At 46.7% G+C, this 23,139-nt stretch overlaps 1 protein-coding gene across 7 annotated transcripts in view; it reads right to left on the reverse strand.

The window, feature by feature from the left end:
- LTBR (lymphotoxin beta receptor) overlaps positions 1–23,139 on the reverse strand; it is a 390,915-nt gene that overhangs the window by 54,262 nt on the left and 313,514 nt on the right. For 3 of the 7 annotated variants that reach the window (XM_068258500.1, XM_068258499.1, XM_068258501.1), the window contains one exon: positions 11,568–11,686. In XM_068258500.1, coding sequence (XP_068114601.1) covers positions 11,568–11,681 — 114 coding nt within the window. In that variant the 5' untranslated portion in view covers positions 11,682–11,686. Of the gene's footprint in view, positions 1–11,567; positions 11,687–13,017; positions 13,040–15,083; positions 15,454–23,139 lie in introns of those variants that run through there. The other 4 variants (XM_068258498.1, XM_068258497.1, XM_068258502.1 and 1 more) reach the window with 3 other exon arrangements.

Raw genomic sequence — 23,139 nt, forward strand, 5'->3', positions numbered from 1 at the left:
ATACACACGCACTTCCCGTGGCAACGGCGGCTCCGCCGGACCCTCCACTGGGCGGATGTTCAGCCGACAGTAGTGCGTATGTACGCGCTGTCGGCGGACTGATAAGGCTGTTTCTGAACGATCCGCCCAGCGGGAGGGTCTGACGGACCCGTCGTTGCTGCCGGTAGTGCGTGTGTACGCACCTTAAAGAACCAGCATGCTTAGTACACATAAGATTTTCACCAGAGGTTTTCTCTATCGGCTGCCCCAGACAACTTTAACCCAGTGTGTATGCATAGCTACAGGCCAGTTTCACACTGTAAACTGCCGGTGGAAATGCGGTGCATTGCTTCAGCCTCACCGCATCACACTGCCAGAAACAGGCCTTCAGGGAACACCATGTTAGTACATGGCCCTCTCTGTCTGGCCACCAGCCAAGCAGGTAGTGATGTACGCTTGTGGTCACTTCCTGCTTCAGGGTATGCAGAAGTGCATAGAATTGTATTGTATAAATACGCTTCCGGGCATGCGGGCCGAAAAGTGTTTAAAAATCCCTGCGTCGCCCCTAGACTAACATGACTTCTGGGCCGACGCAGATCACCACAGAAGCCGTGCTGTAATGTAATTGTGGACCATCGTCAGGGATGCGGCGAAAAAAATGTCACTTTTGTCACATTACGCGTACCGTGGCAGTATGAAAGTCTCTCCATAGACTTACATTCCCCGGCGGTGGGGTGCGGTAAAAATACGGCACCACCCGGGGTGAGAAAAAACCTTAAGGACTACTGAAGTGAGAAGAATATGGAGGCTGCCATATTCATTTCCTTTTAATCTAGTTGCCTGGCTGTCCCGCTGATCTGTTTGGCTGCAGTAGTGTCTGAATCACACCGGAAACAAGCATGCAGCTAATCTGGTCAGATCTGACAATAATGTCAGGAACACCTGAGGTGGAGGATTAGCAGGACAGCCAGGCAACTGGTATTGCTTAAAAGGAAATAAATATGGCAGCCTCCATATCCCTCTCGCTTCAGTTGCCTTTTAAGTGATAAAAGAGCAGTCTTCATTCTAGAATGAGTTTATGTAAGGTCCTTGTGTCTCTTTAAAGCAAAACCACAGAAATGTGAGCAGGAAAATTCCCACCAGAGACAGATGAAGTCACATATTTGTGATGGAATGCTTGTTGCCTGGAAGGCCGCATCTCTCAGATCTCCTTCCGGTTTGTAGAAGCTCAGCATGGGACATTTATCAACAGCTGCGTGTAGATAGAAGACCTTGTTCTTAATACAGTAGAGTCTTGGTTATCCGGCACTGACACGGATTGGCTGCTGCTGGATAAGTGGGTTTTCTGGTGATTTGAGACTCAATGGTAAAAATAGGACAGTACTACACCCCACTCTATATACATACCATGAACTCTGTATTAAATGTTAAAATACAGTAATTGAAACTGTATTAACTGTAGAGGAGCCATGGAACCCAGTATTTAAGCACATCAGAGCCCAGAAAAAGCCTAAGAATTTGGCCTTCACCACTGAGTACTGCCAGCAATTTGTCTGGTTGGTTAAGACTTCTGGTTAGTTGAGTTCTAGATAACCGGGACGCTACTGTAATAATAAACAAATGTCATTGTGCTGGGACGCCAAGTGTCAGTATGTCAGTGTGCTGGGATCCCAAGTGTCAGCGTGTCACTGTTCTGGGACTCCCGAGTGTCAGCGTGTCACTGTTCTGGGACTCCCGAGTGTCAGCGTGTCACTGTTCTGGGACTCCTGAGTGTCAGCGTGTCATTGTTCTGGGACTACCGAGTGTCAGCGTGTCATTGTTCTGGGACTACCGAGTGTCAGCGTGTCATTGTTCTGGGACTCTCGAGTGCCAGCGTGTCATTGTTCTGGGACTCCCGAGTGCCAGCGTGTCATTGTTCTGGGACTCCCGAGCGTCAGCGTGTCACTGTTCTGGGACTTCCGAGTGTCAGCGTGTCATTGTTCTGGGACTCCCGAGTGTCAGCGTGTCATTGTTCTGGGACTCCCAGGTGTCAGCGTGTCATTGTTCTGGGACTCCCAGGTGTCAGCGTGTCATTGTTCTGGGACTCCCAGGTGTCAGCGTGTCATTGTTCTGGGACTCCCAGGTGTCAGCGTGTCATTGTTCTGGGACTCCCAGGTGTCAGCGTGTCATTGTTCTGGGACTCCCAGGTGTCAGCGTGTCATTGTTCTGGGACTCCCAGGTGTCAGCGTGTCATTGTTCTGGGACTCCCAGGTGTCAGCGTGTCATTGTTCTGGGACTCCCAGGTGTCCGCGTGTCATTGTTCTGGGACTCCCAGGTGTCAGCGTGTCATTGTTCTGGGACTCCCGAGTGTCAGCGTGTCATTGTTCTGTGACCACCGAGTGTCAGCGTGTCATTGTTCTGTGACCCCCGAGTGTCAGCGTGTCATTGTTCTGGGACTGCCGAGTGTCAGCGTGTCATTGTTCTGTGACCCCCGAGTGTCAGCGTGTCATTGTTCTGTGACCCCCGAGTGTCAGCGTGTCATTGTTCTGTGACCCCCGAGTGTCAGCGTGTCATTGTTCTGGGACTCCCGAGTGTCAGCGTGTCATTGTTCTGGGACTCCCGAGTGTCAGCGTGTCATTGTTCTGGGACTCCCGAGTGTCAGCGTGTCATTGTTCTGGGACTCCCGAGTGTCAGCGTGTCATTGTTCTGGGACTCCCGAGTGTCAGCGTGTCATTGTTCTGGGACTCCCGAGTGTCAGCGTGTCATTGTTCTGGGACTCCCGAGTGTCAGCGTGTCATTGTTCTGGGACTCCCGAGTGTCAGCGTGTCATTGTTCTGGGACTCCCGAGTGTCAGCGTGTCATTGTTCTGGGACTCCCGAGTGTCAGCGTGTCGTTGTTCTGGGACTCCCGAGTGTCAGCGCGTCGTTGTTCTGGGACTCCCGAGTGTCAGCGCGTCGTTGTTCTGGGACTCCCGAGTGTCAGCGCGTCGTTCTTGGACTCCCGAGTGTCAGCGTGTCGTTGTTCTTGGACTCCCGAGTGTCAGCGTGTCATTGTTCTGGGACCCCCAAGTGTCAGCGTGTCATTGTTCTGGGACTCCCGAGTGTCAGCGTGTTATTGTTCTGGGACTCCCGAGTGTCAGCGTGTCATTGTTCTGGGACTCCCAGGTGTCAGCGTGTCATTGTTCTGGGACTCCCAGGTGTCAGCGTGTCATTGTTCTGGGACTCCCAGGTGTCAGCGGGTCATTGTTCTGGGACTCCCGAGTGTCAGCGTGTCACTGTTCTGGGACTCCCGAGTGTCAGCGTGTCACTGTTCTGGGACTACCAGGTGTCAGCATGTCATTGTTCGGGGACTCCCAAGTGTCAGCGTGTCATTGTTCTGTGACCACCGAGTGTCAGCGTGTCATTGTTCTGTGACCACCGAGTGTCAGCGTGTCATTGTTCTGTGACCACCGAGTGTCAGCGTGTCATTGTTCTATGACCCCCGAGTGTCAGCGTGTCATTGTTCTGGGACTCCCGAGTGTCAGCGTGTCATTGTTCTGGGACTCCCGAGTGTCAGCGCGTCGTTGTTCTGGGACTCCCGAGTGTCAGCGCGTCGTTGTTCTTGGACTCCCGAGTGTCAGCGTGTCGTTGTTCTTGGACTCCCGAGTGTCAGCGTGTCATTGTTCTGGGACCCCCAAGTGTCAGCGTGTCATTGTTCTGGGACTCCCGAGTGTCAGCGTGTCATTGTTCTGGGACTCCCGAGTGTCAGCGTGTCATTGTTCTGGGACTCCCAGGTGTCAGCGTGTCATTGTTCTGGGACTCCCAGGTGTCAGCGGGTCATTGTTCTGGGACTCCCGAGTGTCAGCGTGTCACTGTTCTGGGACTCCCGAGTGTCAGCGTGTCACTGTTCTGGGACTACCAGGTGTCAGCGTGTCATTGTTCGGGGACTCCCAAGTGTCAGCGTGTCATTGTTCTGTGACCACCGAGTGTCAGCGTGTCATTGTTCTGTGACCACCGAGTGTCAGCGTGTCATTGTTCTGTGACCCCCGAGTGTCAGCGTGTCATTGTTCTGGGACTCCCGAGTGTCAGCGTGTCATTGTTCTGTGACCCCCGAGTGTCAGCGTGTCATTGTTCTGTGACCCCCGAGTGTCAGCGTGTCATTGTTCTGTGACCCCCGAGTGTCAGCGTGTCATTGTTCTGTGACCCCCGAGTGTCAGCGTGTCATTGTTCTGTGACCCCCGAGTGTCAGCGTGTCATTGTTCTGGGACTCCCGAGTGTCAGCGTGTCATTGTTCTGGGACTCCCGAGTGTCAGCGTGTCATTGTTCTGGGACTCCCAGGTGTCAGCGTGTCATTGTTCTTGGACTCCCGAGTGTCAGCGTGTCATTGTTCTTGGACTCCCAGGTGTCAGCGTGTCATTGTTCTGGGACTCCCGAGTGTCAGCGTGTCATTGTTCTGGGACTCCCCTGTGTCAGCGTGTCATTGTTCTGGGACTCCCAGGTGTCAGCGTGTCATTGTTCTGGGACTCCCGAGTGTCAGCGTGTCATTGTTCTGGGACTCCCGAGTGTCAGCGTGTCATTGTTCTGGGACTACCAGGTGTCAGCGTGTCATTGTTCTGGGACTCCCAAGTGTCAGCGTGTCATTGTTCTGGGACTCCCAAGTGTCAGCGTGTCATTGTTCTGGGACTCCCAAGTGTCAGCGTGTCATTGTTCTGTGACCACCGAGTGTCAGCGTGTCATTGTTCTGTGACCACCAAGTGTTAGCGTGTCATTGTTCTGTGACCACCGAGTGTCAGCGTGTCATTGTTCTGTGACCCTAAAGTGTCAGCGTGTCATTGTTCTGTGACCCTAAAGTGTCAGCGTGTCATTGTTCTGTGACCCTAAAGTGTCAGCGTGTCATTGTTCTGTGACCCTAAAGTGTCAGAGTGTCATTGTTCTGTGACCCTAAAGTGTCAGCGTGTCATTGTTCTGGGACTCACACTTGTCAGCATGTCATTGGTCTAGGACAGAGATCAATGATGATCCTAGATCCCCCCCTTCAAAAAAAAAAAGCACAGTCTGGGGCACCAGAATGACCCTGGTGATGATCATCCATAAAAGATAGATTCTCTTATTCCTATCAGTTTACCTTTCCAAAGAGAACAAATTGGTGAACAGGGCCGAGTTTGTGGATAGGTACTGGTTAGGTTAGCTTACGATGAAAGATAGCAGTGAACAGGGTTAAGTAACAGGCAGGAGGGATAAGGAGAAGACAGAAGGGGACAGGGCTAGCTTCAGTCAGGATGGATAGGGCTAGGAAAGAGGGAATAATGTCAGGGACCAGGCAAGAGGTAAAAAGCTAGGAATCGGGAAGAGGGGAACAATAATAGTAAGGCAACAGGCAGGAGGGATAAAGCTAGGCAGAAGGCAGGCGTGGCAGGCACAAGGCAGCAGGGGATACAGTTAGGCACTAGAGAGAAGGGGTGAGGATAGGTACCAGGCAAGAAGGAATAGGGCTATGCACAAGGCAGGAGGGAAAAGATAAGGCACAAGGATGGAGGGGATAAGATAAGGCACCAGGGAGGATGGATAAGGTTGCCGGTGCTCCCATTCAGGCAATTGCCCCATGGCCCCCAACCTCTGCCACCAAGGTAATCTCAGCGCTGAACACCCAAGCTGGGCACCCTCATAGCAACAACGCTATGATGCGCACTCCACGCAAGAATTACACTTCTCTCCCAGTTGCTACAACTCAGAGGGGGAAGAGTATTTAATACCACCACAAGGCAATTTAATGGCAGCAAGGTGAGCTGACATTCGCCTCACCCTGCTCCCAACTCACCGGCGGCGAGGGTATACGTACGCTAGTGGTGGGCTACTCTGGTCCAGGGCCCCAGTGCAGTCGCAACCTTTGCATCCAACCCCTGCCCCCCAAACCCCCCCCCCCCCCCCCCACTGCAACACTACTAGACTATACATACATGTTTATCTTATGTCACATGTCAGTTTAGGTACCCTTTAACAAGAGCCCAAAGTTGGGTCATAACATTTTAAAAAAAGTAGTCTACTTGATCTGAGGGGCTGAGTGGATCAAGTTGCCTCAAAAAACGCCGCTCTCTGACGATCCCGTGGGCCGCAATGGCCCACTTTCACTTTTGTGACCTCTAGGTCATGACGCTGGAAAGAGAGATTTAATCTGTCACCAGCGCGCAGGGAGGCAGGAGGGTGGCAGGAGGCGCGGCTAGGGGGAGAGAGCTGCCCAATGGCAGCTCTGGAGACCCTGTAGAAACGCTCCTGGCGGGCGTTTTGAACAGGGAATCCCTCTCAATGTTTACCTCCGAGGCGAATATTGTTGTTAATCTCGGGGGGCTATAGCGCGGCGGTGGGGGAGCAGAGAGCGGCATGAGGGGGAGGGGGGAAGGGGCAGAGAGGCATGTCATGAGGCAGAGAACATGCCTCAGTGTCCCATCCCCCAAGAACCACCACGGGTTCTCTTTAAGCCTAAATTCACACTGGTGGTAACCATATGTATTTCTAATCATTCCCACTGCAGGAGGGATAACAGAGAGACTACAATTTAAAATAAAAACACGAGGGATCAATGGTGCAGTTCACACAGACATTCACATTTAAAGTTCTATAGTGTTCAGCAGACACAGCTTGCAGTATCTTTGGGCCATTTATTGGGTGTCCCATGGTAATCCCCCCCTATAGGAAAGAACCGTGCAATGATTGGTGAATATTAGTATCCGCACTCAATTATATGCAGTAATATGCGCATAAGTGGTGTGCTAGCCTCAGGATCAAAAGAGTCACATAGAAATCAGAGAAAGGAAGGGATCCTGCACAAAAATGCTGCACCACCATAAACAATGTAAAAAAGCTTTGTTGAACATTCCGTACAAATCTCTTAAAATCATTTAAAAACACACAATTGCTGTCTTGTTTGCCTCCCTCCACCCTTACTTCATGGCTGCCTGTACGTGCTATCCTGGGCTACGTATGTATACCCCTTTGCTCACTGGTATTGTCCATTCCTATATGCACTGTTCATCATAGGTGCTCATGTTCTAAGAGCATAATACATGCAACTAGCACTTTTTCTGCACTATATCTTTTTGTTTGGGAATCCATAGGTGGTTGTATTAGTTCAGATTACTTTTTGACCCGGGTCCTACACTGCTCAATATTGGATTCAATCCTTGAATACAGTTGTGAACATTCAGATAATATTTTGCAGCCAAGCAAGTTTACTCATATTTATTCAGGAGGTGAGGCAATTTGGATTGTATCCACATATTACTGTATTGTGGTGAGTTGCTGATGACAGCAATTGTGTGTTTTTAAATGATTTTAAGAGATTTGTATGGATTGTTCAACAAAGCTTTGTTACATTGTTTATGGTGATGCAGCATTTTTGTGCAGGATCCCTTCCTTTCTCTGATTTCTAAAGAACCGTGCAATGCACACACTGCACTATCATGCAGAAATGTCTATATGGTATCACTCTCCAACATTCCCCTTCACTAGTGTCAATCTAGCCTGAAATGCTTTATAATGGTCAGTTGAAAAACAGATAAAGCAAGCCAATTAGTTAAAGCAGACCCGAATTATTGCACACCGCACAATGAAAAATTATTATTATTCCACATAAAGCTGATGAACAAATTAAGTTCTCTTTGTTGTGTGTTGGTTTAGGCAGCTAAACCTGTCTAATTAGTTCTTATCAGCAACTGTGAATAAACTGCAGGAGAGCGCTGCTGAGACAGCTCTCCATGCAGTAAGCACTGAAGCTTATCCCTTTCAGCCCCTTTTTCAAAAGTGAAACCAAGTAAAACTTCAGGGTTTTTTTTTTTTTTTTTTTAGGATTTCCATAAATTGTAATGAAGATTTTTTTTTTCCATAAAGGTTATCATGATGTGGCTAATGTTTAGAGCAGAGATGAAGTTCTGACTTTAGTTCCACTTAGACCTGAACGATTTTAGGAAAAAATTTAATTGAGCGATTTCTGTCCCAAATTGCGATTTCGATTCGGTTCACGATTTCCTTCAAATCAAGCTTAGTTCCCCTCTCTGTGCCTGTTTATTCCTCCTCTGTCCCCCTGTCTCTCCTTGTGTCCTTCATGCCTCCTCTGGGTCTCTTTCTTGCCCCCTTTATGTCTCTGTGCCCACTCTGTGTCTCTCTGTGCCTCCTCTGTCCACCAAGCTGCATCAGTTCTGGACATAGCTTCCAGCACGATTCCAGCGATGCCCATCTATCCACTTTGCCTCCTGCAGGTTCTAATGCACAGAATACTTCCTGTATGTCATGTGACAGGAACCCGGAGTTTTGCCAAGCACAAGAGCCGGCAGAGGGCGATAGAGGACGGAAGGTATGTCCAACACTGCGGGCCGCACGCACTGGGACTTTGGGAAAGTTTGAAGGCGCTTCTTCAAACTTCCCCATGTGGAAATGACGTGATTGCGATATTCGCCACTTTGACGATTCTGAAATTGTGACCTTGGTGATCACGATTTCGATTTAAATTCGATTTATCTTTCAGGCCTAGTTCCACTTTAAAAACAAGTATTTTAAAACAAACAACAATGCTCTATAGGAATTGATCTTTTTGATTTTTTATCTGTAATGTCCATCCTCATTGGAGACATTTTCCTCATTTCCTGTCCTCAGTGACATCACAGGAAGTGAGAGAAAAATCTCTCATATCCTGTCCTCAGTGACATCACAGGAAGTGAGAGAAAAATCTCTCATTTCCTGTCCTCAGTGACATCACAGGAAGTGAGAGAAAAATCTCTGCAACAAGAACAAAAATAGTAGCTAATTAGCTATGAAAACCTGACAGAGAATCTGAACCCCTCTCCAACCCTCTGCCAATCGGGGTCTCACTTCATCTGCAGTAGTCGTGCTCTTCCTACTATAGGTGTAAAATCTCTAATGGGGAAAAGATCTCACCAATGTGGCCACACATCTCGCAAATGATCATCAGTTTTATCTAGATCCCGTGCAGAGGTTTGATGGAATATACAATGGCCCATATGCGAGTCACTTTTACTCCTGAGTTTTCTCCTAGGAGATCATTTTTCATCTTTTCTTTAAAATAAGTTTTCAGCACTTTCCAATTGGAAAAGTACCAAAAAGAAGGTGAAAAAGTACTGTCAACATTATTTTGAGCATTTTATTGTTTGTTGGTGGTTTAAAAAGGTTTATTGACAAAGTGTGAAGATATAAATTAGGAGAAAAAACGCAGGAGAAAAATCAAAAAGTTTCTGAGAAGTCTTAAAAGGAACCCAAGGTGAGAGGTATATGGATGCTGTCATGATTTCCTTTTACACAATACTAGTTACCTGGCAGACCTGATGATTTTTACAGTCAGTATTGTCTGAATCTCACACCTGAAACAAGCCTGCAGCTTATCTTGTCAGTGTAATGCTGGGGGGGGGGGGGGTCATACTTTCTGACCACCCAGCGAAAAAAGGCTAAGAGCTGGATAATGGAAGAGATTACACAGGCTGCCCAGGGCAACTGCAGCTCTGGGCTTCCGATATCGCTACAAATAAAACACAATGGCAGCACAGTGCTATGTTGCGCTGCCTTAGTTCGCACTGTGCTGCCTTAGGGATAGCAAGCTTTCATACAGGTACAAGACAGGATTTGTAGATTGGAGCGTAACTAGTAGCAACCACAGCTCACAGTCACGTCCACAGAAGCAGAGCAAGCAGGCTAACAACAGCCACCAGCAAGCATCCACCCAGGCAAGACTACAGGATAGAACGTAACTAATAGCAACTGTAGCCTATAGTTACGTTCCCAGAAACTAGAGTAGCAGGAATACTACCATCACCAACGTGGTGATGGCAGAATCCCAGCTATCTGGATAATAGACTTCACTGATGTACCGTGGAACGTCCATCAAGCATGGAACTAGGCAATACACAATAATAAGAAAAATAACAAATGACTCAACTAAGGGATAAATATATATTAGCAAGTCTGCTTATATATTTATCAGGAACTAGCTAAAGCACAAGTAATAAGGTCGCATAGAACTACAATAACAGAACTATACAGAGTAACAAGGTGCCCAGTAGATCAGCGTACTGACCACTATGACGGGCGGGGTATGAAATGGGAGGCAGACTTTTATGCTGGCATCTGCCAATGGACGCAGGTATGCAAATCTCCACACAGCTGAATGGTAATCACTCAATCCTGAGCTGGCTTGATTACCATTTGCTAGCTGACTGTGAATGCAAAGGACCCCCCATAAGAAATACATGCAGAATTATGTAACAACATGCATGCAGGAAATCCAGGGCTATCTGCCCGCAGCTCAGCTGCAACAAGCAATTGGTGGAATGATGACAGCATCCTGAGCTGCCCAGAACTGCAGAACGATTGCAAATGACAAAGAGACCCATTGCATATGCACAACCGAATGCAAGCAGATAAGCCAGAACTGTCCGTTTGCAGCTCCACTGCAACGGACAGAATACACTACAGGAGGGATCCTTACAGTCAGATTTTTGTCAGAAACATCTGATCTGCATGCTTGTTCAAGGTCCATGCTTAAAAGGATTGGAGGCAGAGGACCAGTGGGATAGCCAGGCAATGTGCATTGTTTAAAAGGAGATACATATGTCAGCTTCCATATGACTGTCACCTGGTGTTCCCTGTAAACCAACCCAACTAATTGTTCTTCACCTGGGATATTGTTTGTCTGAAATAAAAGATGGTGAATATCCATTTCAGCTTTAAGTGTCTGCTACATGCCTCTTTACTTTTGACTAGAAGGCACGTACTTTAAATCCTGGTTGAAAATGAAAACACATTTTGTAATCAATACAACTGTAAGAATATCGCACAAACATCACCCACTGTTTAGTTGTTTGGTAAAAATGTAGTATTGTGTTATCTTGCTTTGACAGCTAAGATTTGGTAGGAACATTAACCTGCCTGGCGTTCTATTAAGATCGCCAGGCAGGCTGCGGGAGGGTTTTTTTTAATAAAAAAAAACTATTTCATGCAGCCAACTGAAAGTTGGCTGCATGAAAGCCCACTAGAGGGCGCTCCGGAGGCGTTCTTCCGATCGCCTCCGGCGCCCAGAATAAACAAGGAAGGCCGCAATGAGCGGCCTTCCTTGTTTTGCTTACATCGTCGCCATAGCGACGAGCGGAGTGACGTCATCGACGTCAGCCGACGTCCTGACGTCAGCCGCCTCCGATCCAGCCCTTAGCGCTGGCCGCAACTTTTTGTTCCGGCTACGCTGGGCTTAGGCGGCTGGGGGGACCCTCTTTCGCCGCTGCTCGCGGCGGATCGCCGCAGAGCGGCGGCGATCAGGCAGCACACGCGGCTGGCAAAGTGCCGGCTGCGTGTGCTGCTTTTTATTTGAGCCAAATCGGCCCAGCAGGGCCTGAGCGGCAGGCTCCGGCGGTACTGGACGAGCTGAGCTCGTCCAGACCGCCCAGCAGGTTAAACCTAACAAAAATCCACTATAAATGGAGGCCCCTATTGAGTAAAGTTTTGGTGTTATGTCAACTGAACACAACTCTGGAAAAGTCCAGTAGCGCATTAGTAAGCGATGCAAAGGTTATGATTGCATGGCAATAAGGGGGGGGGGGGGGGGGGAGATGGCTATCATGTATCAGAGAGGCTCACCAGTGACTGCTTGATAGGCTGTTCTTTGGTTCTTTGCTGGAAGTAATGATTATCTCTATACAGTTGTGCTGAGAAGTTTACGTATCCTGGCAGAATTAATGATATCTTCATCATTTTTCCTAGAATATGAATGATAACACAAAAACTTTTCTTTCACTCAAGGTTAGTGGTTGGCTAAAGGAAGGCATTTATTGTCAAACAACTGTGTTTACTCATTTTGAAGAAAACCTGTAACATAAAAAAGTGCCCCTGGGGGGTACTCACCTCGGGAGGGGGAAGCCTCTGGGTCTTATCGAGGCTTTCCCCATCCTCCTCCGTCCCACGGTGGTCTCGCTGGGCCCCTTTGAACAGCGGTAAACATTTACCTCTCTGGGTTCTCGGCATGGAATCAGGTGGAAATAGCCGAACTCAATCGGAGTGCAGACCCGACTGGCATTGGCCATTTCCGCCTGATCCCATGCCAAGAGTTGCTACTGCGCCTGTGCAAGTAAATATTGCACAGCTTGACAAATTGTCAACTGTGGCTTTGGAGGGGCCCAGCAAGACCAGGATGGAGGAGGACAGGAGAAGCCACGATAGGATCCAGAGGCAATTACCCCCCAGGGGCACTTTTTTTTGTTACAGAGTCTCTCTTTAAATCATAATCACCACACAAACTACACAACTGACCCTGATCAAAAGTTTACATACTCCCATTCTTTATAACGTGTATTGCCCCATTTAACATCAATGACAGCTTGAAGTATTTTGTAGTAGTTGTGGATGAGGCCCTTTATCTTCTCAGACAGTAAAGCTACCTATTCTTCTTGACAAAAAGTCTCCAGTTCCTGTAGATTCTTGGGCGGTCATGCATGAACTTCATGATTAAGGTCTCCTCAGAGCGAACACTTTCATTCCAGCGCAGGAGACTTGGGCGCAGCAGTGAGTAACTTCAGTGCCGTCAGAAGACGGAGCTGCAGTTACTTATAAAACACAATCATTCGGCCTCCAATTGCTGGAAGCCAAATTATTTCATTCCCCACCATCCATGGCGGCCTGGAGGGGGAATAGTATTTAACGTCGGTGTGAATTTGTGCAGGAGCAGGATCAGCCATACCAGCTGTATCCTGTGCCCAAGTCTCCTGCACCGATTCCTCTCGTACGCCCTGGCTCAATTATGTTAGGGTCAGGAGATTGAGATGGACACTCCAGAACTTTCACTTTATTTTGCTGTAGCCAATGACAGGTCAGCCTGGCCTTGTGTTTTGGATTATTGTCATGTTGGAATGTTGAAGTATGTCCCGTGCTCAGCTTCCTGGGTGATGAGTGCAAATTTTCCTCCAGTACTGTTTGATAACTTACTGCATTCAAATTGCCATCAATTCTGACCAAATTCCCTGTGTATTTGTAGCTCACACATCCCTAAAACATCAGCTATCCACCCTTAAGTTTCATAGTAGGAATGGTGTACCTTTCATCATAGACCTTGTTGACTCCTCTCCAAATGTGGCGTTTAAGGTTGTGGCCAAAAAGTTCAAGTCTCATCACTTCAAATTATTTTGAGCCAGATGGTTTGTCTCAATACCGTTTGGCATATTATTAACGGGATGCTTTGTGGCATTTGCGTAGTAATGGCTTTCTTCTATCAACCATGCAGCCCATCTTTCTTCAATTGCCTTCTTATTGTGCTTCTTGAAACTGCCACACCACATTTTTTTCAGAGTCTTATATGTCACCTGCAGTTATATGTGGGATTTATTTTTTTTTGCATCCTGAACAATTTTTCTGGCAGTTGTGGCTGGAATTTTAGTTGGTCTACCTGACCATGGTTTGGTTTTAACATAACCCAGGGTATGTAAACTTTTCACCAGGGTGAAAAAATGGTTAATAACCAACCATAAATTCTGTCGGGCTATGTAAACTTAAAGAGACTCCGTAACAAAAATTGCAGCCTGTTTTTTATCATCCTACAAGTTCCAAAAACTATTCTAATGTGTTCTGGCTTACTGCAGCACGTTCTACTATCACCATCTCTGTAATAAATCAACTTATCTCTCTCTTGTCAGACTTGTCAGGCCTGTGTCTGGAAGGCTGCCAAGTTCTTCAGTGTTGTGGTTCTGTGATGCATCTCCCCCCTCCAGGCCCCTCTCTGCACACTGCCTGTGTATTATTTAGATTAGGGCAGCTTCTCTCTTCTCTCTTATCTTTTACAAGCTGGATAAATCCTCCTCTGAGCTGGCTGGGCTTTCACATACTGAGGAATTACATACAGGCAGAGCTGTCTGCACTCTGCAGGAAGAAACAGCCTGACACTTCAGTGTAAGATAGCTGCAGGGGGAAAGAAACACACAAATGATCTCTTGAGATTCAAAAGGAAGGGTGTATACAGCCTGCTTGTGTATGAATGTATTTTCTATGTGTGGACATACTGTACATCAATCTACTTCCTGTTTTGGTGGCCATTTTGTTTGTTTATAAACAAACTTTTTAAAACTGTTTTTAACCACTTTTAATGCGGCGAGGAGCGGCGAAATTGTGACAGAGGGTAATAGGAGATGTCCCCTAACGCACTGGTATGTTTACTTTTGTGCGATTTTAACAATACAGATTCTCTTTAAGAGCACAACTGTATGTGCTCTGAATAGAGATAATCATTAACAAACTGTTCCTTTTCCTCTGCTTAAAGGACCACTCCAGCAAAAAAAAGAAAGCAGTAAACATTTGACAGAACCAACAAGTTTTGCACTAGACAATCTCCTCATGCGGGATTCTCAGTGTTTTCTTTGTTTTCAAAAGCATTTCCTGAACAGCAGTTTAACTGCCGTTAACCCTCTGCTGGTTTTAGTGCTCCTTATCAATTGATATGAATGTATGCTTAAGGGGACCCACTGTGAACTGCACTGGAGCTCTTAACTATGCCACTGGACAGCCTATTTAGTGGGAGATTTACTGAGGTGTAGCATTGGCGGAAAAGAGATTTACTGAGGTGTAGCATTGGCAGAAGCAGCATGAAAGAAAGGCTCCATGGATTTTATAAATAAGCAAACAGTGCAAAGCTTGCAGGTGTGGCAGGGAATGGGATATTAGTTCTGACATAATATTCAGTGTGGCAAAGTGGTAAAAGTTCCAAATTAGGTAGCGATCAATCATTTATCGCAACTAATAAGGTTATGCCAAACTTTAGTGACTTGGATCATTCAAAGCATAGTGAAGAAAATAGCGCTATATCCGTACATAATAGTAACAATAATAATTACAACATCTTATCAGTCAGGTATAATGCAAGTAAACCAGAATTGTTGGTGCACATCAGTAGTAACGACCGATCACGTACTGCAATAAAAAAACGGAAATAACTTTTGTAATCTACCAGCTGCTATTCCTATGTGAAATATCAGAACTGTGTGCCCTTCATCCAGTTATCCTCACGGGCCCTCACTGTCTGGATTGTAAATACATGTGGACTTTGACCCATCTGCTTATCCTACTCATTTCCATAAATGTCCAGACCAGACCACAGCCTCCCCTCCCTCTTACCTGCTGGGTTTTTCCCACAAGACTTCCCAGAAGCAGAAGACAGAAGAATTGCAGTAAGATCTCCATCAGTCCAGATACACAGGCTCACATTTATTCCAGGAGGGCTCTTAAAAAGTAAAGACCCCTTAGAAGGACTTGTAGGTAGATTGTAGTATCAGTTTTAGGATCCCGAGTGGAATATTGCAAGTTCCTCAGAGCGTCTCTCCTGAGTCCAGGCTAGTGTGGCCTAGGCCAGGTAATGCTACACCTCCTTAGATTTATCTGGTTAAGGTAACACGTTTGATAGAACCCTGAGATCAAACCCTGAGATCCACGAGTGACACTGACAAGGCTTCTTGTTCCTGTCATTCCACATTGAGAGGAGGAGGACTGTGGGCGGAAGCGAGGTGGTCATTTCACAATCATTTCAAGGAATAGGGAGGGAGAGGAGGAGGAACTAGAGTCCATTTACCGAGGCACTTCATCATTGCTGTTTACAGAAGAGCAATACTGCCAGCATTCTCACGTTTCTCACAATCCCTTCTCTAAATGTTGTTGAACTACGAGTGCCTGAGCATGCCTCAGTGGTGCCTAATCTTTTTCATTTGAAAAAAGAAATCCAAGTAAACATTTCTGGCAGATTATCTACAAACTATTACTGTACAACTCATGGTGTGTAAATACACTAGATGGAACAACCGCCTCGGCCAAGTATCAACCATGTGTACAGGGGTGCCCCTGAGCTCATTGGAACCTAATGCTAGGTACACACTATGGGCTTGATTCACAAAGCGGTGCTGTTTAGCACGGGTGTGCTAAACAGTACCCAGTTAGCACGTGAAGTGCCGATTGCGGACTTTTGCACGCGCAAAGTGCCGCGATTCGCGCAAAAGTCCACGTTCGCGCGAATCGCGGTACTTTGCGCGCGCAAAAGTCCACAAACGGCACTTCACGTGCTAACTGTTTAGCACACCCGTGCTAAACAGTTAGCACCACTTTGTGAATCAAGCCCTATGAGATTTTCTGGCCGATTTAGGCCCGGTTCACATTGGCGTTTTTTTTGCGGAACCGGCCATCAGGATCAGGTAAAAACTCAGTTTTTACAGCTGTAAACTGTCAGTTTTCTTTTTGTTCCTATGCAGCTGCAAAACCTTCTGTTTCCGTTCCGCTGGGCACAACGGTCTTGGAAATAGGTCCTGCAGCATTTTTTTGTCCGCTGAGCGGAACGGACATTGGTTAACAGCAAGTATGGAGAGTGGACAGCAGTATGGCACTACAGTATCTCACAGCTGAGCTGGTGCGGCTAGGGGTGTCATCAGTACACCTCCCTTCTTGGCCTGTATGAAGCCTGCTCTGATACACAGTGTAATATATTTGGCATAGAGGAATGAAGAGCAGAAAGATGCTTGGTGCACGGTGGTGCTCGGGTGCTGTATGCCTCATACAGCACCCGAGCACCTACGATCCAATCATCTAACCACGTCACCTCCTCACTAAGGGTATGTCTCTGACTCATTCAACCTATGTTTTTGACTGGAAGTCGTTTTCAATGTTGAAGTATTCAAATAAACAAGCCTAAGAAGTAGTGCCAGTCTTTCTGCTCTTCTTTCCTCTAAGCCAAGGACATTGGTTAACATTGGATCCGTTTGCATACCGGACCGTTTGTACTGTATATGTTGCACATCCGTTCGGCTCAGCGCTAATGTGAACTGGGCCTACTGTCAGATCGATTATTTCCAACATTTCCGATCTGATTTCCGAGCATATTCCAGTCGATTTCCTATTGAAGTGAATGGAAATCGATTGGAAATCAGATCAGACATGTTGGAAATAATCGATCTCACATTAAATCGGCCAGAAAATCTCGAGTGTACCCAGCTAAGATATAGAGTCTGTCATATTTATTTCCTTTTAATCAACAACAGTTGCCTGGTATCCTGATGATCTACTGATGCATGAAAGATCATCAGGATGGCAGGCAACTGGTACTGTTTAAAAGGAAATAAATATGACGGCCTCCATATGCCTCACCTTAGACGTCTTTTAAGGCAGGGGTCCCCAATATCCGCAGTGTGGCCCAACTGTGTTGCGCCAGTCTGCAATTCTGGCTTATATCCCATGGCTGTTTTAATGGGCAAAGTAGCAGAAAGGGGGGAGTAACAGGGTGTGCAGCAGAGAGGTGAAATAACTCATGGAGGATGCATGCAACCCATCTTCCTCCTCCCAGGCTTTTCTATGTTGAAGTGCTGCCTGTGGTGATATATTGGGGTGCTGATAATGTTAGGGGATACAGGAACATATTTCTGTCATTTTTCTGTCTGCTATATCTCACATGTGTATTCTGCTTTGAAGCGATGGTCATCTGACTGTACTACATTTGCATCTAAAGGGACTTCAGTGAATAGAGCTGGGGTGTTAGCCTCCAGCAAAGACATTGGTTAATTAGACAATGGCAGAAGTGAAGGGTTTTGTTCTACCTTATCTGGAGTGGAAGCTTGGAAGTCATTGACAACTGAAACATTTACCACTTCTGTTGATGAAGGCTGTTAAAGCATTGTCAAGAACTCTAGACTAGCCAGGAAGAGCCTCCTGCGTGTTAAACACTATTTCGTTGTGAGGAAATTAAATTATTGGTGGAGGTGCAAACTATATCCTTATCTTTGATCAGCTAGGAAATACGGTCAACAATGGGGTTGTCACCTGTAACTTGGACTAGGGAAGTATTTTCATGTACATTTTTCACATGTGGATGTTAGATCTCTGGAAATCCAATTATGACTGAGGATGTAATTAAATCTAGTCCCCCTCCCCCCCCCCCCGTCCACACAGGCTTACAGCAGGCTTACAGCCTCGAGGCGAATATTCCATTATAAAAACCAGGGGACAGATACCTCAAATCAGTCCCCTCCTGACGGTAGCTGCAGCTGGACTCCTGGCCCAAGCTAGTGGACTCCTGGTCTAACCAGAATTGTGTCCGTCCACAAAAGTCCAAGGTTCTTCTATCTGGATCCCTGTATTTGGGTAAGCAAATGTGTATTTTTGTAACTTTTATCTTTGTAACTTTTTACTTTGTTTTGTAATCTTTTGCATATATTCTGTTCTGCATTGTTCCACTTTTTTCCCTGGAATATTAAATTATTATTTAATAAGTTTGGCTTCTGCTGTACTAAACTAACACTCATTGCATTGTGTGTGGGGGCGTTTGTCATACGTTGGCCTAAAGCGCGCAGCTGACCCAACGTACGAAAACGCCAGTGCAAGTAGCTCGACAGCAGAGTAGCTAACAGTATCGTTCGGAACGACTGTTAGTGGTTTTGCTTCACTACAGTGTAAGATTGCAACTGTGTGTGTATGTGTGGGTGCGTGGCGTTCCCGTATTCGGCCTAAGCGCAAAGCTGACCCGAATACGAAAACGCGGATTGTGCGCTGAGGACTCGACAGCAGAGTGGAAGTGTCTAGCGAACTGCTAGTGGTGGCAGTGAGAGGTGTTCTGAGGGGTCCCAGCCTTGTTTTAGCTCGAATAAGGCTGCTCCCTGCTTGATCTGGTCAAACCCGCAGTCGGGAACCGTGTACGCAGGCGTGCCGCGGGCCGGTTCCTGACACTGCCTGTCATCACCTGATGGCTGGCGCTGCACCATACAGATGGAACACCTGGGAGGAAAAGAGGAAGATGGGTTGCATTTCTTCACTGGATCCTGGAGAGGTGAGTTACTTTACCCCTCTGCTGCACACTCTGCATGGGGGTCAGGGCAACCTCTCTGGCTATATAGACTAGTGAGGTCATCCAGCTGCCTAAACTTGAGGGGACATCTGGCTACCTATACTTGGGGGGGGGGGGGGCATATGGCTACTTATACTTGGGGGATCATCTGGCTGTTTGTGTTTAGTTAAATTTTCCAACTCCAGCATGTCAGTCATGCTGTTCCTCATTCAAGCCTTCTAACCTGTTCCAGTTATCCTGTCCTGCCAGTCTAGTCACCAACCTGCTCCTTTTTAACCTTTCCAGCCAGCCCAGACACCTGCCATTGCCTCTAACTTTACCAGTTAATCTTGACAGGCTCTAACCGATTCACCCTTGGTATTGTTCCAGCCGATTACCCTTTATCCCATTCTGTAGAGAGAAAAAGGAAGATTCAGGAGCCCCAATAGTATAAAATCGATAGTTTACAGGTTATTAATTGATAGAATGGTATACTCACAAACACAGGTTGCTGAGGCAGGCAACCACTGAGTGCACCAATGGGGAATTTTTCCCATCCCCACTCGGGCTAACATGTCGCTCTCTGTAGATAGAAAAGGGTAGTAACATCCATCCACAGGGTGGATAAAAGATCACTTTGAGAAACAGAGGTGCCAATGAAGTATAAAATAAATTAAAAACCGTTTAAAATTGGGTTAAACGGTTAAAACCGCTTTTAACCGCTTAAAAGCATTTCGCGGGTCTCACGCCTGCTTCCTCAGGCAAAAATACAAGAAGGAGCAACTCTTAGGGCTGGAACCCACAAGATCGCTTTTCTGAACATTTAGGGAGCGCTTGAAAACGCTAGCGATTTCCAAAAACGCTCAGCTAATGTTAACGGATGTGCCAACTTCCACCGGAGCGTTTGCAATTCCCAAAATCGCAAGCGCAGGACATGCAGCATTTTGTTAGCGTTAGCGCTTCAATGTAAAGTATATAATCACTGGCGTAATCGCTCATCAAAACTTGCACGGAACGATTTTGCTAGCGTTTTAAAGTTAATGTACACTGTAACAAAATTAAAAATGAATGAAAGGACCAATCAGACTTTAAAACACTAATCGCTACACAAACGCTGGCAAATTGATTACATTCCCTAAAACGCTCATGAAATCGCTTACAAACTGCTCATACAAAACGCTAGCGTTTGCGATTAGCGATAGCGTTTTGTAGTGGGTTCCAGGCCTAAGAGTATCTATACGTGGTCACAGAGGCGCTATACCACATATAGACACTCTTAGAGTTGCTCCTTCTTGTATTTTTGCCTGAGGAAGCGGGTGTGAGATCTGCGAAACAAGTTGTAGATCTTTTGGCGTAAGAAATAAATGTAATTTGTATATTACACATGATTATGTCTTCTTTTGTAGGGAGGTTAAGTCCACCATTAACCTCCCAATTTTAAATGGTTTTTAATTTATTTTATACTTCATTGGCGCCTCTGTTTCTCAAGGTGATCCTTTATCCCATCCTGCCTACTACTAACCCAGCCCTAAGCTGGCCAATGGTAACTGTTGCAGCGCTGTACCTCTGCAAAAAGACTTATCTCTAATAGAGGTGCTGTGTGCATGGCTGTATGCTGGATGTGTGACAGTTAGGCAGACTGGGCTTGGGTGCATGGAGCAAGGGTCTTTCGACGGACTCCATGCACACAAGCCTAGATGGCCAACAAACACGTTGAATGCGGGATGGCTCCTGGTTTTTAATTAATTGTTTTGATTTCTGCGCAGAAAAGGATTTTAATGCTATCTGTGTATTGGTTCCTAGGAGGAGCATATTTGTATGTTGAAATTATTTGTGCAATAAAGATATGACTATTTGGACCAGGATGAAATGGTGTCAATGGCCAGTTTATGTGCTTTAAAAGGTTTCTACTAACCCAGTCCTGCCAAGTTTTCTCAGCCTGTGTCCCAATCCTGTCCTGTTAGTCAGCAGTTCCCGTTTCAATCCCTGTCCTGCTCTCTCCATACTTCACGGTTTGCCTGCAGTTCTTCCTGTCGCTTGTGGATGAAACCTTGAGAGATGTGTCTTGTTGGGCACTCATGAAAAAGTAGTCTGCTGCCAGCTAGGGTGGAACTCACTAGTGAAGATCAGTAGCCACTCAAACAGTAGGGAAGTCTATTGTCTTTCACCAGTGCCAAGATCAACAGGACCCTGATGGAAGGAGTGACATGATGCTGGAATTTTCCATTTCAAGGCCTTTGGGGATACTTGCAGTCCTGCAGAAGGTTGATTGTAGCCAGTTTGGCAATAGAGATGAGGACTAGCACCCTAGTGATGTTTCTATTTAAAGAATTGGGGAACCTGGAATTGTCTTAAGAGTGGTCCATTCTGACTGGTTCAGGCCCTGCAGGTGGGAAAGAGTGGCATCATGGTGGACTTTTCTATTGAAAAGGTTTGGGTGTCCCGGCATTGCCTTATATGAGGTCCAGAGAAGTTAGTACTGACACGAGGTGGAAGAGAGAGTTATAACACTGGACACATCTGTCTGAAGCTCTGAGACTCTAGGGTGCTCTAAAAAGAAGCTCCACAGGACGTTTGTCTCCTTTAGGCTCCGTTCACAGTGCATCAGCTGCATTCGGGGGCATAACTACAAATCATGGGACCCTCCTGCAAAACTTTAAAGTGACTCAGAGCTCACTGCAATAAAAAGATGTACCGTATACATACCTGGGGCTTCCTCCAGCCCCATCTGCTCGGATCGCTCCCACGCCACCATCCTCCTCTTCGCGCAGCTCTGATACCGAGTCCCGCCATTGTCGTCAATTCGGAGCCAGTCTACGCAGGAGTGTGCTCTTTGCATATCTCTCCAGATACGCAGATGGCGCACTTCTCTTACGTCAGACTGGCTCCGACTGACGGCAGTGATGGGATTCGGTATCAGAGCTGCGCGAAGCAGAGGATGGTAGCGTGGAAGCGATCTGAGCGGATGGGGCTGGAGGAAGCCCCAGGTATGTATACATCTTTTTATTGCAGTGAGCTCTGGTACACTGTAATGTGGCCCCCCAATGTTCACATCCTTTACCTTGCCTACCTCTGGTGACTCTCACAGCCTGGGGGCCCTTCTTACAAGGGTCCTAAAACAAGTGTGGACATCATAATCTTCAAACTCATACCAAGTGTAGCCACAGAACACCTGATCTGCAGGATAGACCCCTTTATAAGGCTGTAGACACACTATGAGCGCTTTCTGAGAACTTTTCTGACCATCAGAGCTTTGAGTGTTTTTTAAAAAAAACGCTCCCATTGACTTGCATTAAAACCACTATAATATGACTGCGATTGTACTGCAAGTCAATGGGTGCGTTTTTTAAAAAATGCTCAGAAAGCTCTGATGGTCAGAAATTCTCTGGTAAAGCGCTCATAGTGTGTCTACAGCCTTAGAGGGAGTGAAGCAGTAGTTGGGGCCCCTTACAGCTCTGGCCCTCCCTGCAGTGGCAGGAGCTGCTCCCTTGTAGTTACACCACTGGTTGCATTGCAGAATAATTCTGCGTCTCAACTCACTGCTCATACATTTCTATGGCCCTGTTCACAGTACTGCGTTGAAACTGATTGCATTATTCTAACTTACTGCATGCAGGCTTTGCATTAAAGGATACCCGAAGTGACATGTGACATGATGAGATAGACATGTGTTTGTACAGTGCCTAGCACACAAATAACTACGCTGTGTTCCTTTTTTTCTTTCTCTGTCTGAAAGAGTTAAATATCATGTATGTAAGTGGCTGACTCAGTCCTGATAGGAAGTGACTACAGTGTGACCCTCACTGATAAGAAATTCCAGCTATAAAACACTTTCCCAGCAGAAAATGGCTTCTGAGAGCAAGAAAGAGATAAAAAGGGGAATTTCTTATCAGTGAGGGTCACACTGTAGTCACTTCCTGTCTGAGTCAGGACCGTGTCAGCCACTTACATACTTTATAGTTAACTCTTTCAGACAGAGAAAGAAAAAAAGGAATACAGCATAGTTATTTGTGTGCTAGGCACTGTACATACACATGCCTATCTCATCATGTCACATGTCATTTCGGGCAGTGTTCTCCCCAGGATCAAACAAGTGGGCGGGCCGCCCGGGTAAATTCAATTACCGCCCGGCTGGCTGCATTCCAGTTGTCATAACCGGTGCCCGGCTATCGCGCTGGGCACTCTCGCAAAAAAAAAAAAAAAAAAAACAACAAGCAGCGCTGCTCCTGAAGCTACACAGTTCCGTGCACGAGATCTCGCGCTTCCCGGCGAGCTCGTGCATTAATTGGCCGAGCAGTAGAGGCGGGACCATCGCGTGAGGCTGAAGACTGTCTCTTCAGAGACCTCCATGCAGAACAGTGGTAGGAGGCGGCGCAC

Source organism: Hyperolius riggenbachi, chromosome 10 (assembly GCF_040937935.1).
Source record: "Hyperolius riggenbachi isolate aHypRig1 chromosome 10, aHypRig1.pri, whole genome shotgun sequence".
NCBI lineage: Eukaryota > Metazoa > Chordata > Amphibia > Anura > Hyperoliidae > Hyperolius > Hyperolius riggenbachi.